General features: G+C 52.2%; 1 protein-coding gene across 26 annotated transcripts in view; it reads left to right on the top strand.

Moving 5' to 3' along the window:
- Positions 1–18,168, top strand: part of PTK2 (protein tyrosine kinase 2) — a 246,281-nt gene that overhangs the window by 156,267 nt on the left and 71,846 nt on the right. For 19 of the 26 annotated variants that reach the window (XM_045078169.1, XM_045078191.1, XM_045078190.1 and 16 more), the window contains 3 exons: positions 769–799; positions 3,331–3,383; positions 13,866–13,883. In XM_045078169.1, coding sequence (XP_044934104.1) covers positions 769–799; positions 3,331–3,383; positions 13,866–13,883 — 102 coding nt within the window. The remainder of the gene's footprint in view (positions 1–768; positions 800–3,330; positions 3,384–13,865; positions 13,884–18,168) is intronic. The other 7 variants (XM_045078179.1, XM_045078182.1, XM_045078175.1 and 4 more) reach the window with 1 other exon arrangement.

Here is an 18,168-nt window from a genome sequence, read left to right as displayed (position 1 = left end):
ATGACAATTTTAACTAAGGGAATGAGTTGATGGGTTTGTATCAGGGGAAGATTGTCCTGGTAGTAATTTAGCTTGGGGAAGGATTAGAGGAAGGGATTAGTTAGGTGCCTGGAGATGTATATGGACTGACGGTACTGACCTGGGGGATCTGTGCTTCCTGCTTCTGGAAGGAGGGCAGGGAGAGCATGCCTCCGTCAACTACCAGAGTCCTGTGCTTCTCTGGGGTGAGAGCAGCAGGAGCCTTTGCCGGGAGCCAAGAGCCCAGCCCTGTGACGGGCGGGAGGTGACCCCCCCCGGGTCATGTGCTGCAGGCAGACTTGCTTCCCCCGTGGTGCTGGTGCCTCAGTCCCTCTGCCTCCATCCCGGGGGTTTGTTTTCCTGGTAGTTGTGCTTCCCTAGACGGGTCTCAGGGTTGCTCCTACTGAGGGTTGTTGTCCAAGGACAAATGGCCTGTCCTTTGCTGTAAAGGAATGTTGACTTTGACCAGAAGAGGTCCTTCATCTTACAAGGTCTCCTGGGAGGTCCATCTCCACCCACCTAGTGCCCCAGGGCTGCGCTGTGATTGGGCAGCACCGTCCACACAGCAGGCACCTCCAGTCAGTTCACGTGCGTTGTAAACACTGAAAATGAACCGCGAAGCCTAAGATACATGGTATAATTTCCTTATTAAATTTTCGACTAAGACTCACTTGTTCTCTGATTGCTACACATAATCTTTTCAAAAGAAATGGGAACCTCATTTTTCTCTTTCTCTCTCTCTTTCTCCAGAAGGCGAACGGGCTTTGCCATCGATACCAAAGTAAGTGCTGCCTTGTGCATTTTGTTACTTAGTCGTGTTGGAAACTGTCAAGCAATCACCGTGCTTTATTTCTCATTTGGCTGAACCACCAAATTTCTCTGTATATGACTAGGGAGGTAGAAAACAAGTATTTCCAGGAAGACGTCAAATCAGTTGTAAATTGTGTTATGTATTTAGGGTTAACCAGAAGTGAAGATGACTTTCCCCGTACCTTAAGTTCATTGGGTGGCCAGAGGACCCGTCCCAGTGACAGGACCGGGGACAGTACTGTTGATGGTTTATACTCTCCTTTGTACGAACCTGAGAACTGGTGCCATTCTGGCCATTTCACAAGTGAGAAAAGTAAACAAGTAATTTAAGTTCATTTCTTAAGTTGCTTCTATCATAAATTTCGTAGTAGATGTGTTGATCTATAAGAGTAAAAAGAATTGGGCAGTGATGCCAGAAGAACTTACTTAGTAACTTCTCTGGGGTCAGCCAGTGTGCGAGGGACCGGGCACCAAATGAAAGTTTAAACTTGGGCAGCACAGACACATGGGTAAATAAGCATCGCAGCCCAGTGCCGAGTGCTCCGGGGCCGGAACAGTCTCACGACTCTGCAGGCGTTGCTGGAGCCCTGCAGGTACAGGCCAGCATCCTTGGGCCCGCGGGCTGGACCCGACCTCGGGTCCTCCCGGCCCCTCTGGGGTAGCTTCATCACCACTCCTGACCTTCCTGGCTCTGTCGAACTTCCTTTAGTTGCCGAAGTAAACGCCCCTTTTCTGTGCCACCAGGCTCTTCGCTTCGAGGCCCCTCGACTCCAGTGTCTATAACCTCACCTGGCCCTGCTCTGCTTTCCAGGCTCTATAAACCTCCCACGATCGTCCAGTCCTGGAGGGCACCCCCGGGTGCTTCCCCATAACACCGTCTTCCCTGCCGGAGGACTTATCACACTCGCAGAACTGCCTTTTTGCTTATCCATGCCCCTGGGGCCACGTGGTCAGCCAGGGTCATGTGGCATCACAGACCTGACCGGGGAGTGTCTGGTGTGCGAGGGGTACCCCGTAGCTGTGTGGGTGGGGGAGGGATGGGCCAAAGCAGCTCGCTTTCAGCTCTCAGGCAGCGTGTTTCCCAAACTCAGTAATGTTAAATAGATATTCATTAGTGTCCCACGTTAGGCCAGAAACTTAAGCCCAGAATATCTTCAACTGCAGAAAATCTGTGAGAGATGACTTTGAGGATTAAAACGGAATCATAAACAGAGTCATAAACAGAATCATAAACCTAGGTACAGAAGTGGATGGAGAGTATAGTAGGTCAGAAGTGGCAACAGACGCTAGAAACACTGAATAAAGAAGCGAACTTTGAAAGGGCGCCATGGCCATAAATCATAGAGCAGCAAACGCTGTGGTGGCCGTTGGTGGCAGGCGGTGCTGGGCAGGCTGAGTGGCCACAGTCCCCGGAGACCGCGGGCTGCGGAGTGTGGAGGCGACCGGCCCGGCCTGCTCTCGGGAGCGCGCACCTGGACTTCTTAGTGCGCCCAGTTTGGGGAGTTGCAGGGAGTCTGGTAGGGGCCGTGGAGCTGGAGCCGCTGACGTGTCCCGCCGCAGCTCTGGTTTAGCCTCAGAGATCGTGAGATTGCGGATACACAGAGAACTCCGTAAAAGGAGCCGGCTCCCATGGCTCTGTGCTGAGATCCCTGACCACAGAGGCCCCATGACCACGTACGGGATGTTCCTGCTCTCGAGGGGTCTGCTCTCGGGTCCCCTGTTTCCCAGGGTCCATTCTATGTGCTAGAACCATTTTCTGTTCAGCGTTTCTGTAGTGCACGCATAAGGACCTGGAAGGAGTCTTCCATGAAAACGTCAGAGGCGGCTCGCTCTGGCATCTCAAGAGTCTGGGGTTCCTTTACTTTCTCTGTGTTTTGTGCTTTCTAAAAGTTTAAAACGGAACTATAATTCTGTATTTTAAGTGTCGCTAAGACTTTTGGCCAAAATTTTACTTTATGTGGGTGAATATGTAAAACACACCTGTTGTGGGGCCATTGCATGAAACAAGTAACCAGGTAAACGGGGCTTACTTGTTTTCGGTCGATAAATAATGAGAACAGGTACCAGTGTCCTGCTGGCCCTTTGCATGCTGTGACCTGAAGAAGGGCCGGGGACCCTCCAGGGTCTCACATTCTGTTTTAGAGTGTGATTCCAGCTCTGGGTGTCTCTTCCCTCTGCTTCGTAAGCGCAGGCCGGTCCCCTGCACCCCTGCAGTCTCATATCGCAGTGTAAAGCTTGACCGGACCCACATACCCAGCGACGCAGAGTGGAGGTGTAGGGCGGAAACTGCTAGCGCGAGTGGCTTTCTCGGAGCTGCTCAGCGTTCCTCCAGTTGCCTGTTGTGATTCCTGACTTCTCGAACAGTAGTGCGGTCTGGTTATTTTAAGTGCCTCGGGTAGTAGCGCTTCATCTTAAAAATGATCCTCGAAAGTGGGTGGTCTCCGTGAGAAACGGCGTGGTCCCGACTCTAGGCGCTCACGGCTTTGCTCCTCTCTGTTTCAGGCCGGCCAACAGCGAGAAGCAAGGCGTGCGGACACACGCGGTCTCTGTGTCAGGTGAGAAGGTCCCCCCGGAAAGCCCCAGCCGGCCAGCTGCCCCGCGGAAACGTTCACAGTGCTGTAGCCGGAGGGGCCTCTCGGTTGTGATGGCTCTTTCTAGAATAGCTTAGAAAGCTAAGCAGTCTGATGACCCAAAGCTCCTGAATTTTAACGTCATTAAACAGGTTTAAATGTGGTTCACAGATTTTCCGTAGAGAAGACGTATGTGTAATACTGGATTTCTTCCAAGACCATATAGAATTGCGAGTTTCGCTTCAGTTGTGATGCTATGTTGATCCTGTTCAGAGTGAACGCTCTCACTCTGGAGCCTGCCGCTATAATGTATCTTTGCAACCTAGAATGTAACAGTGTGTACTTGGTGTATTTAGTGTTGTTCTGAGTTCAAAAAATGCAAAATGTTTTTCAGTGGTTTCTGTTTTTCACAATTAACATCAAGTCATGTTTGAATATTGCTTTTTTAAGAGATATAGTTAAGATACTGGCACAGGCAGTATGTTAACTATTCTTTGCTGGGGTCATGAGTATGGTTTGCTTTCCTTCGTATGTTTTCAAAAAATATATGCCATTTTCCCCCATTGAATAATGTGGGAAATGAGGAAAGCAGGAACGGGAAGCATCTTCTGTGGACCCAAGTTTGGTGTCTTTTATACGTCCATGCAGACACGCATGTGTGTGCACACGTGAACACAGCATGCAGACACACATATGTGTGCACACGTGAACGCAACACACAGACATGCATGTGTGTGCGCATTCGTGTACATACATGCACACACGCACATCTACAGTCCAGTCTGAGCTCTGTGCTACGTTTCTACAACAGCAGCTTCCTAATAACTCCAGTGTCTAATAATGTGACTCAGAAGAAACCTAATTCCTATTCTTTTGATTTCCCTTGAGTTAATTTTTTCTGAAATTTAGTTTTATGCTTCTGCCAGGTCAATGACTATATTCCTCCCTAGTGTTCCAGCATCCAAATGTAATTGCTGATTTTTTACTGTGCACAAACACCCCACAACACTCTCTCAAGAAGTGTTCATGCCCAGCTTTATACACTCGGCAAAGACTCTAGTGATGAGCTGTGGGACAGATGTGCCAGAGCACTGCAGTCACTCCCTGACGAGCTGGAGAACATTCTGGGTACTCGAGCTGGGGCCCTGGCCGGTCAGATGTCTGGTGGCCTTGGGCTTGCCAGCACGTTCTGGAAGAATAGTCCTTTATGCCGGCATGCTGCCTTCACGGGTGTGCTCTCCAAACCCAGCGGCGGGGCTGGGCCACCATGGAGCAGGTGTTAACCAGGCCCTCAGGGAGTTTGTGATCCATTTGCACAGACAAAAGCTGCCAGCGCTAAAGTGGTGAGCCTGGCAGAGGAGTCACTCCCTGAGCAGGCCTGGGTCCCGCGGAGAGGATAGCCGGCGCCCTGGGATGACCCGCAGTGTGCCGTCTAGAACAGGTGAGATCGGGGCCAGCTGTGCCGCTCTCAGAGCTCCGCGCCGTCATGCTTTGGGCCACGAGCATGTGCACCAGCCCCGTGGGGGCCAGTGTGCTCCTCAGCCCGCGCTGAAGCGAGAGCAGAGCAGGGGTGCCCTGTCAGGTGTGTCGGGACTGCGGCTCAGATGAGGTCCTCCGAAACCCTTCACATCGGCTCCTTCGGTTCTCCGGGTTCCCTTTAATCCGTGTCCTCCCTGCTTCGGGCTTTGAACTTCCGAGCTTTTAGCAACGGACGTCCTCGAACATCGGGGTCTACGTCTCTCTGCCACCCCCGCTTTCCCGTCCCGCCTTCATCGTCCCTAGCTCTCCCCTAGCCGCAGGTCTGACCGCAGTCCCTCCTCCAGGTTAATCAACCGCATTGCCATCCTGTGGATATCATTTAAATAGGCACCTGTCTGGTCAGAGACCTGCAGTTCGAATTTACAGTTGGACAAAGTTTAGGCCCCTGAGCTTAGCCCTCAGAGCTGCCCCTGCCAACACACACGTCGCTTTCCAGCTTCTTCCCCCACCCTCTCACAGCAGCCGGTGAGCTTGCTGGAGCTGTCCCTTTGGCCGGAACCCGGGTCACTGTGTTCCCGTTCTTACGGTGACACTCTAACGTGCTTGTCACTGTGGTCATTTACCACTGCAGGCGAAGGAGAGCACTTGGGGTTTAGGGGACCTTTCGCGACCACACCAGTGGCTCTGCAGTGCTCCGCACCCTGGTCATCCCACCGCTGCCTACTCCCTTCAGTGAACTGGGCTGACCCGTGTGGGTATTTATGTCCCCACAGAGACCGTAAAACCTAACATCCGGCCCACCAGGAGTCTGCCTCACACTAACCCGGAAGCTCTTACATTGATACCCAGAAAGCCTGTACGGTTTCCAGCCCCGGGGGATTTCTTTACCGAGCAGCGTGGAGACCTGCACCACGTGGGGGTGGCCCTGGGCCCCTGAGGGAGAGAACCCGCTGCCCCGGGCTTACAGACTAGGGTCTGCTCCCCCTGCAGCGAGCCCACTCTCTTTGTCCTGGCTCCCAGCTGGAGCTGCGGTCCCGTGACATGCCAACCGCAAGCACGTGCTTCTCTTGTCTCGCCCCGTCTCGTGGAGCCCCTCGCGAGCCCTGTGAGATGGGTGTCAGTGCAGTTCGACAGTCCCCACTGTGCATGAGTCAGCAAGTGCCGTGCGCTGGCCGCGTGCAGGCACCGTGCTGAGTGCGGGGTAGGACGGCGAGAGCAAGGCCACGTCCCTGCCGTGACGCAGTTGGCACTCTGCGGAGGAGACAGATCAGAGACACTGGATTAAAACGTAGCAGGTGAACCGAGAGCAGCAAGGGGGAGGCTTTTGAAAACTGTAGTCAGGGGCCCCTGGCTGCCTCAGTCGGAGTGTGCAACTCTAGATCTTGGGGTCACGAGTTCTGGCCACACACTGGGAGTAGAGACTATGTAAATAAAGAACACTTTTTAAGAGATCATAGAATTGTGGTCAAGGAAAGTATCTCTGATCAGGTAACATGGGGGCCGGTAGCTGAGTGAAGTGAGAGTTGCAACCGAGGTGGCTGAGATCAGGGAGAGGGACCAGGAGATGCAGCAGGTACAGCAGCTTGGCCGGGGTCACACACAGCAAGGAGGGGACAGGACTCTCCTTAGTAAGTGTTCAGAATGGCTTCCCGGCATTAAGTCCTTCACAGGCCTTAGCTATGATCTCTGATAGCCTTACAGCACCTTTTTCCTCCCTCTCTCACAGATCTGAGCAAAGAAACTCAGAAAGTAAACAGATGTGTTACTGTCGCCCTTGAAATGACTGGAACTGGGCATTATTGCCCCCTAGGCAGTGTTCTCTTTCAGTGCCAGTTTAGAGGGGTTCCCTTGGGTACAGATGGAGAAGCACTTGCAAGGTGGAGAAAGTGGAACTTGTCTGACTGCCCTGTTTCTGAAAAGTTCTTATTTGGTCTTCAGACCAGATTCAGATATCACCACCTCCTAGAAGCCTTCCCTGACTACTCCAGACTCCTTCCCCAGAGTATTCTAGCCCACTGTGCATCCTTCTGTTATGAAAAGTCTTTAGATGGATGTGATCAATTTAGAAACCGTCTTGTCCACAAGATCACAGCCCCATCATAGGGCAAAGGCTGTTCTAGTTTTCTGCTTATTGATGGGAGGGACATCAGTACTTCATAACTGTGTTTGAGTGAGTCAGTGGATGCCTGAGCGAGGTGTGGAGACAGCCCGCCCAGGACTTAGAAATGCAATTCCGGGACCGGGAGCAGAAGGAAGAAAGGCAGGACACTCGGAGCTCGCAGGCACGTGAGAGTCCTTGGCTCTCGGATGGCGGCCTGTGAGCTCATCACTGAGAGTGGTTCTGGAGCATTTGGGTGAGGAGCGTGGAAGCCCGCCAACAGGGAGAATGAAGATCCAGATAACCGAAGGCGTTTCAGCTCTGGGTGGATCCCTGGTTGGGAAATGGAGCAGAATCCTGACTTTGCGAGAGGAGGTACCAGGCTCTCATTCTTGTTTTCTTGCAAAGAAATGTCAGTCCTCAGTCATCTTCATTAAGACCACAGCTGTATGGTGACCATACGGAGAGATTGCCTTTGAAGTCTCGGCAAAGTTTCCCTATGAAAATAGATGTAACATTGAAAGATTTAAAGAGTAACAGCACAGTTCCCTGGGCACATCATTCCGAGGGCCTAAGGTAATTTTTTTTAGCCTAATAAGATTTTGGAGACACGTGTGTATTATAGCGCAGCTCAGTTAGGACCGAGAGCCCAGTGCTTGCAGGAAGGGGCTGCGAGCATGGCAGGGAGGGGGGTGGCCTGCATCGTGGATGGGGCTTGAGCCAGGAGAGAGAGAGAGGGAGAGAGAGTGAGTGTGTGTGTGTGTGTGTGTGTGTGTATGTACACACACACAAATGCTCCAGGAACACAGGGCAGTGAATAAAGCTGAATTTTAAATGTTTTGAAGGTATAAACTCTGGTTTTTTGTTTGGTTGGTTTCTGAGTTTTAGGGTTTTCTTGGTTTGTTTTTTAAACCTTACTGTGACCAGAAGTACAGGGCCGCACGTGGTGATGACGCGGCCACAGTATGACCAGGGCTCCGGTTGACCGTTTCGATTGCATGAAGTGGGGTCAGAGGTTGTAGAACGTTTTTCTCTTTTACATCTCTGCCATGAACGTGGACATGGTGATCTTTTTCTGTCAGAGATGTCTGGTTTGATTGTTTCTGCTGAGCCCTGTGTGACAGCACTTTTTCAGTATTTGTTGCAATTTAGAAAATTTTAACTTCAGAACAGATTTTTTGGTTTAGTTGTTAATTGTGCATCATCATTTCCTTTATGGCTTTTAGGTTTTTCCAGTTAGTGACTAAAAATTACTCTAAACTAAAATGTATTTTTTTTTAAAGATTTTATTTATTTATTTGTCAGAGATCACAAGTTGACAGAGAGGCAGGCAGAGAGAGAGAGGGGAAACAGGCTCCGCTGAGCAGAGAGCCCGATGTGGGGCTCCATCCCAGGATCCTGAGATCATGACCTGAGCTGAAGGCAGAGGCTTAACCCACTGTGCCACCCAGGCACCCGTAAACTAAAATGTATTTAACAAAATAAATGTTACTTGCTTTCAGCTGATTCATTATAAATTTATAAGTCACTTATATATGCAAAATAGTTTGTAAACTGTAAAGCTCTGTAAAATACAAGGTGGCACATGCCTGGTCTGTGACTCACTTGTTACTGTGTTGCAGATGCATAAACACAAGTTTATACACAGGTATTTTTAAAAAAAAATTTTTTTTAAGATTTTATTTATTTATTTAACACAGATCACAAGTAGGCAGAGAGTCAGGCAGAGAGAGATGGGGAAGCAGGCTCCCTGCGGAACAGAGCCCGATGCGGGGCTCGATTCCAGAACCCTGGGATCATGACCTGAGCTGAAGGAGCGGCTTTAACCCACTGAGCCCCCCAGGCGCTCCTGTCCACAGATATTTATACGCACACGGGGCCCAGAGATGATGCCTGCCATGTTCACCTGCGCTATCTTGTTTAAATCTCCAGACATTCTTCCTCGTACCATTCCCACTTTACAGGTGAGGAGATTAAGACTCAAGAGGTGAGGTAGCCGGGCCTGATTCACATAGTAAGTGCTAGAAAGCCTGATAGAAACTTACGCCTGGAACTCGACAGCCCGCTCTCTTTACCCTAGACCACTCTGAATCATTCAGAAGCTTAGTGACTTTCCTTTGTGGAGGGAGGACTGGTTTGGAACAGTCTTGAGTGTGATTGCATTGTGGTCTGTCCCCCCATTTGTCCAGAATAGCATAGTACTGCCTCATGTCTGACGTTCTTCTGTTAAAATTCAAAAGCCTGCCCTCTACTCGGGTTTGAAAGGGTTTCTTTTGTCCGGTTTGCCTGCTGGCTTCATTTCTCACTGCTCTGGTTTACAGTGCAGTCCTGTCTATTGCTGAAAGCTTGATTTTAACACTAGCTTTTGGGAATTTTTTTTTAAGTACCCTAACTTAGAGTATTAGCACTTAGTACATGCAGAGTTGATTTTTATAATTTACGTGCTCTGTGATGTAACTTAATCAAATCGATGGTGCTGAGTATATTTAATTGCAGGAAGTGTAAGTATTGGGTGTTACTGGCTTGTTCCAAGTAGCTGGCTTACTAGAAGCTCGGATTGCAGCGATCACTAGTGGGCTCTATAATCTGTCTCCTGTTAGGAGAGACATTCAGTCGTCAATAGGGTCACAGTGGTTTCTCCCTGGGTGTGGTCAGGGTGGCTGATGGCCAGGGCAGCCCGCTGTGCTGGCTTCCCTCCGCTGCCTTCACCAGGGCGCTGGAACTCTGTCTCTGCCGAGACCAGTTAGCCCAACCACCTGCCTCTCCCCTTTCTGGCTTCTCATGGGATTGAGAAAACTACTCTGGAGTCACATGGGCACTGAGATGGCTAGACCATGCATTCTAAAGTAGTCTCCAGAGCTAAACTGTGTTCCTAGTCCTGAGTCTTGAGCTGGCCTTGACCCCTGGGCTGCAGACATGTAGAGAGACACGTGGAGGCCCCCTGCGGGAGCAGCTGAGATCCCTCCCAGGAGGAAAAGCCCACAGGAAACACAGAGTAACGAGTACGACCACAGACTCAACGGCGTGTTCACTTTTCCACACTTCCCAGGCCACACGCCTGTTACCTCAGCCCCGTGTCCCTGTTTCCACCTTCCCCCGTCACCTCCACTAATAAGCAGCATCGCCGCGCTTTATCTGTTGAAGACATTGTGTTGCCTATGCTGTTGTCCCCACACCCTGGGTCCAGATAGGGACACGTCTGTGCTGATGTGCTCCCCCTGGGCCCCTGCATTTCTGTATTCCCCAGGGGCCATGGGCCATTTACTAGGATCAAGGGAAGTTGGATCAGATTCAGGCTCAGCGGCTTGTTGGGTTGTTTACAAGAACACACCCCATGTAGCTCGCTCTCGCCAGGACCTGCAGACCGACCAGTCGGCTGGGTCAGTGTCCAAGCAAGCCTTCTAAAGCTCCCGTGAGCACTGCACCCGAGGCCTTCGTGCCCGTATCTTTGCCGGCCTGGATTCTGTCGGGCCGCGAGGTGGCCTCCCGTGACTTCTGCCACGTCTTTACCTCGTTAACTGTCGTCTTTGCAAAAACAGCTTTTCCTCCCGGCTCTTCGTTCACCCTGGGACATGCTTCCTAGAGAGATGGAGAGCTGCCCTCTGCATTCCCTTTACTCTCCGGTTTTCTAAAATGATGCGGCGCTGCCCTGGCTGGGTCTTGTTCTTCTGTGCCCTCGTCTTCCGAGCAGCATTCCGGTTTTCTGAGCAGCGTTAGGGATTTTCTGCGCAGTGTTATGGATTCGTGCACTTTGGCCTTATCTGGGCTGCTGCTCTGCTTGTGTCACTAAAGACAAGCAGGAAGGAGAGTGCTGGTCCCCTCCAGCTGATGCCCGGGGTGCCAGCTCCTGGAGAAGCTTCCTGTGTCACCCCCGCCCTTCACCGCTGTGGAATCCACAGCATCTCCTCTAAGCCTCTGGTCACTTCCCCTACCAGCCCCGGCCCCTGCCCTGGGGTGCCACCGCCCTCAAAGCCAGGACCGTGGCTTCCCCTCAGAGCCCTTGTCGGAGGAGAACTCAGTACTCAGGTCAGTTTAGAAATAAAATAAGCGATAGAGAATGGGACTAGCTCACACTTGGGCAGCAGCTGCCCTGTGCCAGGAGCCTGGGGAACCTCACGGGGTGCTCGCCATCACTGCCTCACTTCACCGATGAAACAAGTTCGGTAACTTTTTCAAGGTCAAAGAATGAGTAGGGGAGCCCGCATCTCAACTCAAATATGTGTTCTTTGATTATTTTATGTTTCCATAATTCCACACCCAGAGAATGGGTTTAGTACAGTGAAATGAGTGCTCGTTTCAGCAGCACATATACTAGTACAGTGAAATGAGTGCTCGCTTCAGCAGCACATATACTAGTACAGTGAAATGAGTGCTCGCTTCAGCAGCACATACACTAGTACAGTGAAATGAGTGCTCGCTTCAGCAGCACATACACTAGTACAGTGAAATGAGTGCTTGCTTCAGCAGCACATATACTAGTAAAATGAGTTTCTCCTCTTGCTTACTTGGACTCACTGTATTTTGGCCTCCTTGTCTTTGCTCAGTTTTTTCCCCTTTGGGCTGTTTGATGGGACTTGTGGACATGGTGTACCCCTTTACTGACAAGTGTTCCGACGTGTATTTCCGAAGACCAGAGACATCCTCTCACACGATCACAATGTAATTACCGAAGTCAGGACACTGACGGAATGCTGTCCCCTTTCCCGCCGTCTGGGTTCCTGTCTCAGCCATCACAGCCCCTGGAGCTCCTGCCCTTGCCCTCGTCCTCAGCCCCAGGCCCAGGCCCACCTGGGCACATGCAGGCTTAGCGCCAGGCCTCCACAGGAAGCTGCACCCTCCTGACGGCGACAAGAGGGTGAAACCCTCTGTAACAGGGTCGTGGCCACAATGCAGCATCTGAAATATCACTCCGTGGTCTGTTTCCGTTGCTCTTGCTTCCGTTCCTAACACGCTGACACCGTCTGTAAGTCCCTGCATCAGTGGGTCCTGGCCCTGCTCTCCCTGGGCCACCCCTGAAGTCCTTTCTCGAGGGGACCCCTGGGATGCCTTTAAATGTTGCGTGTCTTCTGTGTCCCATGTTCTTAACGCTGCGTGTTCAGGAGCTGTAGTCCCCTGTTCTGACTTCCGTCTGACAGACGCCCTCTCTGCCCCGTGCCACACTGTGGTTGTTGCTTCTCTGCGCTGCTGCGCTGCACTTCTGGCAGGCTGGGCTGCCCCCGGCATCTGGAGCAGAGACGCTGTCGCAGTGTGCAGTTCGTGAGCAGACCGTGCTAGGGGCCACGGGACTTTGCAGGCTGCGCATTCAGACACCTCATTGCTAGTTTGTATGTTAAAGTCATTTATTTAGGGTGTACCCTGGAGGTCTGTGAGCCTGTGTCTTTGTTGATGATTTGGGGGAAATTGCTCATGAAACTCACAGATCACGATGTGCTAGTTTCTGGCAGTTTTTCCTTGTGGTTGAATGTCCACAGGATTCTTGGATTATTTATTGATTTTTTTTTTTTTTTTTTTGGTCTTGTTTTCAGTTTGTTTCAGTTTTGTTATTTGTAAAAATGTCTGTACTACCTTCACTTGGCTGGCTCTGCAGAGCTGGGAGACTCGTGTGTCTGGCTAAGAGTTTCTGTATCTAGTGCTAATCTTGGCTAAAAGAGGAACTTGTATTTTGAAATATTAGTATGCTTTTTAAAACTCAAGTCAAACCAGAGTAAGGAATAAAGTGAGCCAGTAGTCCAATGAAAGCATTCCAAGTTTGTATTTGCTTTTATAGAGCTGCCTTAAAATGTAACGTAAGTTTTCTTTTGTATTTTCGTATGAAATAATGTGTTTCTATTTTTCTCTTTCTTCCTCTTGCCTCTTTATAAAGGAGTCAGTCCCCGCCAGCATAAAGTTAAGAAAGCTAGGCGCTTTCTCCCTTTGGTCTTCTGTTCCCATGAGCCTTCTACCGGTACTGCACTCGCTCGTGTCGGCTCCCACTAACCCCGCCCGGGCCGCGGGCCTAACCGGACGCTTGTACATTGCCCTGAGCTGAGTGTGCCTTAACCGGGGCTCCGTGTACGTGCTCTGTGCTGCCCAGCAGCCGCACGGGGCGGCGGTTCACACTGACCCGCTGGGGGCTGCCCTCGGAGAGAAGACGTCCTGTTTGCCTGTGTGCTGGTTTTCAAATGCATGACCGGGCGAGGCGAGGCTTCCTGGTTTGATTTGGGGGGCCGGCAGGTACCTCGGTCTACGCTGCGGGTGTCCTACAGCAGCGTGCTGCGGAATGGAGGAGGGTCCGAGGGACCCCCGGCTGCTTGTCGTGCTTCGCTGGCAGGCACTCGGGGGCGCTGTGGAGCTGAGGCCGCCAGGCCACTTGCATCTTTTCTTGGGAAGCAAAGGTTATTTGTAATGATCGGAACAGGGATTTCTCCCAACGCTGCATAAATTCACGTGGAAACTTGGCACGTTGTTCAGCTTCTGTGCTGGGCCTGGCCTGGGGCTCCCTGGGGGAGGCTAGCCTTCACCAGACTCAGGGATGACTGCTTCTCTTCACTGTTATCTGACAGGATGCAACTCTCCTTTGAGCGGGTACAGGCTAGTTTTAGCAGTTAACTGAGAGCCTGTCAGATTAGTTCTGCTCAGTGTGGTCGGGACCAGCTTTACAGAACGGCTGTGGAGCTCTGTATGACGTGTGGACAGCTGGAAACTCGGCGTGATGCCCTGACGCCAAGTAAACACACTCACTACTGCAATCGCTCGCTCATCTTTTGAATTAGACCTGGGGGGAGATTTTTTTGTTTTCTTTGTGCTTTGACTTACTTGTCTTTTTAATAGTGTGTCTCCCTCTCTCCCCTCCCTGCCCTCCTCCCCCCCCCCGCCTCCCCCCTTTCTTTGCATGCTACCTGGATCTGCAGATGAAATTAGTGGGGACGGTAATATTTATTTTCACATTTGTGTTTCTAATATGAGAAATATTTATTCATAAATATGGTTCGGTATGTAATGAAAGGCGAAATATGGTTTTGATCCAGCAAAACAAATTAAAAAAATGATGATGTGAACAAATGGTCTCTTAAAACTTGGCTTTATCAGTTTCTCTGTCATGTCTCAGTGGTAAATTTGAGTTGGGTCGTATTTACACATAGAGAATTTTCTAGATTTTATGATTAGAACTTTAGATTTCTAGAACAGTTGTCAGAACAGTACTAGTCAACAAGATTAGTCAGACTTAAAAGCTGTAAATGATAGAAATCCATAGAACATTTTCAAAGTATGGTGTGTATATATATATGTGTATATATATATTTATATCATAATTCTTAGTCTGGGAGTGGGCAGTAGAAAGGAAGGGACAAGAAATGATTTTTTACACAAACTAGAGAGATACCAGCAGCAGTGATCAGGGCGATTCTCCAAGCGGTGGAGGGTAGCGCCTAAAAAACGAGAAACTTGAAAGTCACCTGTTGTGTTTTCTGTTGCCCACTTCATGTGTTGCCTGCATGAAACTCTGTACTCTTTACACTAAACTCAGATTGAGGGGAGGGTTGCATTTTTCCTCATGATTAAAGGAGAAAATGCTTTTACTGAAGATTTCCTGTATCGTTTTCACTGTAGGGTTGGTAACTCGAGTAGTGAAAGATGTTTACTAAACGTGACTTTGGGAAGGTGCATGTGATTCGTGGGACGGACAGTGTGGAGACCCCTCCTGGGTAGTTACCCGCCAGTCAGCAGCCACTGCTGGCACGGAGTCCCCCATGCACAGGCGTGGGACTCCAGGTGCTGGCCTTGCTGCAGAGCCCGAGCGGGGACTGATGAGCCCATGGTGGGGAGACTGCTGAGGCCGAGGCCGAGGCTGCTGCGGGGCGCCTGGTCAGGAGGGAGACTCCGGGCTCCTGCCGCCCCCACGGCCCCATCACGTCACCAGCAGCCCGGCTGAGGGGTCCAGAGCAAACTGCTTCATCTCGTGCGTCTTCATCCGTGAAGGGTCTCATGGTTGTTGTGAGGATTACCGTGAAAGCCCGAGAATTTGAACAAATGTTTGCCGACAGGTGGTTATTCCCACATGCTCTAAGCATTGAAACCATTTTTCCACGGTGGCCTTTCCCAGTTCTGTCAGTCAGATGGGGCAAGTCTTTCTGCCCCCATTTTGCAGATGAACAAGCCTTAAGGCATTAGCCGCTTGCTCTAGGCCGGGGGTCCACAGACAGGCCTGTGGGCGAAATACAGCCCGCCTCTGGTTTTTGTATTGGCCCTGGGGCATAGAATGATTATTACTTTTCTTAACGATTGGGGAAAAATCAAAAGAACAGTATTTGTGGCATCAAAACTCTGTGAAATTCCCATGTCAGGGTCCACATGGGAGCGCGGTCACACGCAGCTGTGCGCAGGGGGCGGCTCAGAGTTGGACGGGTGTGGCACAGACAGTGACCGGTAGGGTCGGAAAGACCCGCTGTCTGACCTGTGACAGGGAACAGCTGCCAACCCTGGTCTGGCTCATAAAGCGATTGATGCGAAAGAGCACAGGGGGCCCCAGAAGAGATCTCCCTTGCCAGGGCATCTGGGCCGGCGGCACGTGGTGGTGACCAGCGGGGGCGTCGCACGGAGGTGCCCAAGGGGTCTTGTCTCTGCCTCAGCATTGCTCTGTGGGAGTCGGTCGGCTGACTCCGACTCCCTGAGGGAGGACAGCGGGGGAGCAGGGTCACAGCATGGTAGGTGTCCGAGCTGGGGCCCAAGCACCCCCTGGGGCAAGGGGCCCCATGTTGTGGCAGGCGAGTAGAGGAGGTGTGGCAGAAGCACAGCAGCTCCCCCTCTTCTGTGGGAGGGCGAGCAGACGGCCCCACTCGAGAGGTACGGACGCGAGGGCTTCTGCGAGCTGTATGGGCAGGCGCTCCGGCCTCAGGCAGGGCAACAGAGCAGGAGACGCAGTGGCCGGGCCGCTGGGCCAGTGTCTCCGTGGCCGTGTGCCTCGGCCTTTTTGCTTTGCTCTGAGAAGGAGAGCGCGGCCCTCTTCCCTCCTAACTTCTGAGCTGTCAGTTCTGTCCGTGTCACACGTCCTCCTCCCGTTCCGATTTCACCGCATGCCGTGATACGCAGCCTTTCAGATCGCCCCGTCGTTCGAGGTTTCAGGAGTCTCCACTTTCAAAGTGTTTGTTTTGAAATACTCAGTTCGCGGGCCGGGTGCCCTGAAGCAGTCTCCCAGAAACACCGGCCCCCGTCGCGTGAACATCCCTAGGGCAGAGCTCTGCCGCGTCGGGGGTGGGGGAGGCCCCCAGAATATCCCTAGAGGAACATCTCGTAGTCTCACAGCGTAGGGTGTCCGGTCTCACGAACAAAAGTCCCCGGGGGCACCAGGCTGCTTAGCCGGTGGAGCATGTGACTTGTGATCTCGGGGTTGTTGAGTTCGAGCTCCACATCAGGGCTAGAGAGGACTTAGAAGACAAGAGTCCCTATAAACGCTATGACGGGTGACTCGGGATGAGGCTGTGCCCAAGTGCTGCCCCGAGTTCCGGCCCCCTCCCAATGGGCACTGAGACCTTGAGGGCTCACGGGCGCCCTGGGAGGCTCAGTTTCCTGTCTGCAGGGCAGGCTGACGGCACCAGACCCACGTCAGCGGAGAAGGACTCACAGCTGCTGGTGCTGGTGCTGGCGCTGGTGCTGGTGCTGGTGTTGTCCCGGTATCGCCGCCATCCCTCTGCCAGTCTGCCTTCCCTTATCGGTGCCCGGGTCGGAAGCTGTTTCCTTTTGTTGTGTCTCTTTCCCCTGTATCGTGGGGTGCAGGCAGTTTCAGGCTGGGCTCTGGTTTTTCAGGCCCTAAAGTGTCTACACATACCTCTCCTGTCAGGATCGTAAAACCCTCTCATCCTAAAAACCAGGAAAGGAAAACAGAACCGAATCAGGATCAAGAATTCTTGGAGAACTCAGCCAAGTAATGCAGCTCGAGAGCTGCTCTGCAGGTTCCAGTGACACTTTTGTAGTGGGCCCTGTTCCTCCAGTGACAGTGGCTCTGCTCCACAAGACCAGCCCCCGGGGGACACAAGCACTGGTGGCTGCAGGAGACATTCCCTAGTCCTGTTACACCATAGTATGTGTGCCCCTGAGGTCACCCTGAGTCACTCCCAGACTGCTTTGATGTCCCCAAAGGTTTCCTGTAAAATTCACGTAGCATCGAGGGGGGAGAATTACAGGCACTTGCTTGTGATCGTGCAACTGATGAAAGCGTCTGCACCTTGATTTTTCCCGAATCAGTTTTGCATGCTGGCCTGGTACCTATTAGCCATTTGTTTTATGGCTTCAGAATTGCTTCAGGTGGGTATTTCGAGTGAGGCTTTTCTAAAAAGAGGCTGTCCCAGAAGCCACTGCAGTCACACCAGGAGGGCTGACCGAGAGGCTCCACGGGCAGGAACCCGTCCGCTGCCAGGTTCCTCCCGCGGAGCCCTCACGAGCAGCAGAACCACGAGGAGCCATGATTTTGTGACCAGCTCTTCTGCGCAGGTCCACACCTCGACTTTGTACGTATCTCCTGTAATCCTCATAACAACCCTGCACGGCGCATACGTGTTCCCATTGTCCATGTGAGGACACGGCTGCAGCACAGACAGGTGAGGGGACCTTGCGGGAGGGCGCAGGCTGTCCTGCGCCCCGCAGCTCCACCCCACCCGGGCTGCTCGGCCCCGCACAGGCCGCACCGCGTCCCTGCCTCAGCTGTGGTCTCCTCGCCTCGTGATTGCAGTGAAGTCATCCTCTGTTCAGCCAGCACGGACCGCCCCCTTCTCTGTGCCGGGCCCCGTGTTCCATGCAGAGAAGGGCTCTGGTCCCCTGGTTCTCCATCCAGAGAGGGACAGACAGTGGACAAGAGACCAAAGACTGCCAGCCGGTTGGTGACGGGGACTAAGGAAAGTAAAGCATGCAGCATGATGAACAGTGATAGGGGATGGGGGCAGGTCAGTGAGAGGCAAAGTCTCTGGCTGGGTGACATTTTGGCCAAAACCAGGATCAGCTGAGCGCAACTGAGCTCCAACACATGGCAAGTCCTGGGCGAGGGGCTGCTCTGACAGCTCTGGCAGCTTCGTGCCCTCCTCCTGCGTCAGGTGGGCAGTGACCCCACAGCCACGCGCTGCTGATTGATCTGGGCGTGTCCTCAGGAGAGCCAGGAGGCGGGCCGGGGTTGGTGAAGCACCTCTGGGACCAGGGCAGCGGGGGAGCCGGAAGGGGCCAGGG

The sequence above is a fragment of the Mustela putorius genome, unplaced genomic scaffold (genome assembly GCF_011764305.1).
Source record: "Mustela putorius furo isolate JIRA1106 unplaced genomic scaffold, ASM1176430v1.1 tig00000228_pilon_pilon_pilon, whole genome shotgun sequence".
In the NCBI taxonomy this organism is placed as follows: domain Eukaryota; kingdom Metazoa; phylum Chordata; class Mammalia; order Carnivora; family Mustelidae; genus Mustela; species Mustela putorius.
The sequence above is the reverse complement of the archived record's forward strand: the minus strand, read 5'-3'. Positions and strand labels throughout refer to the sequence as shown.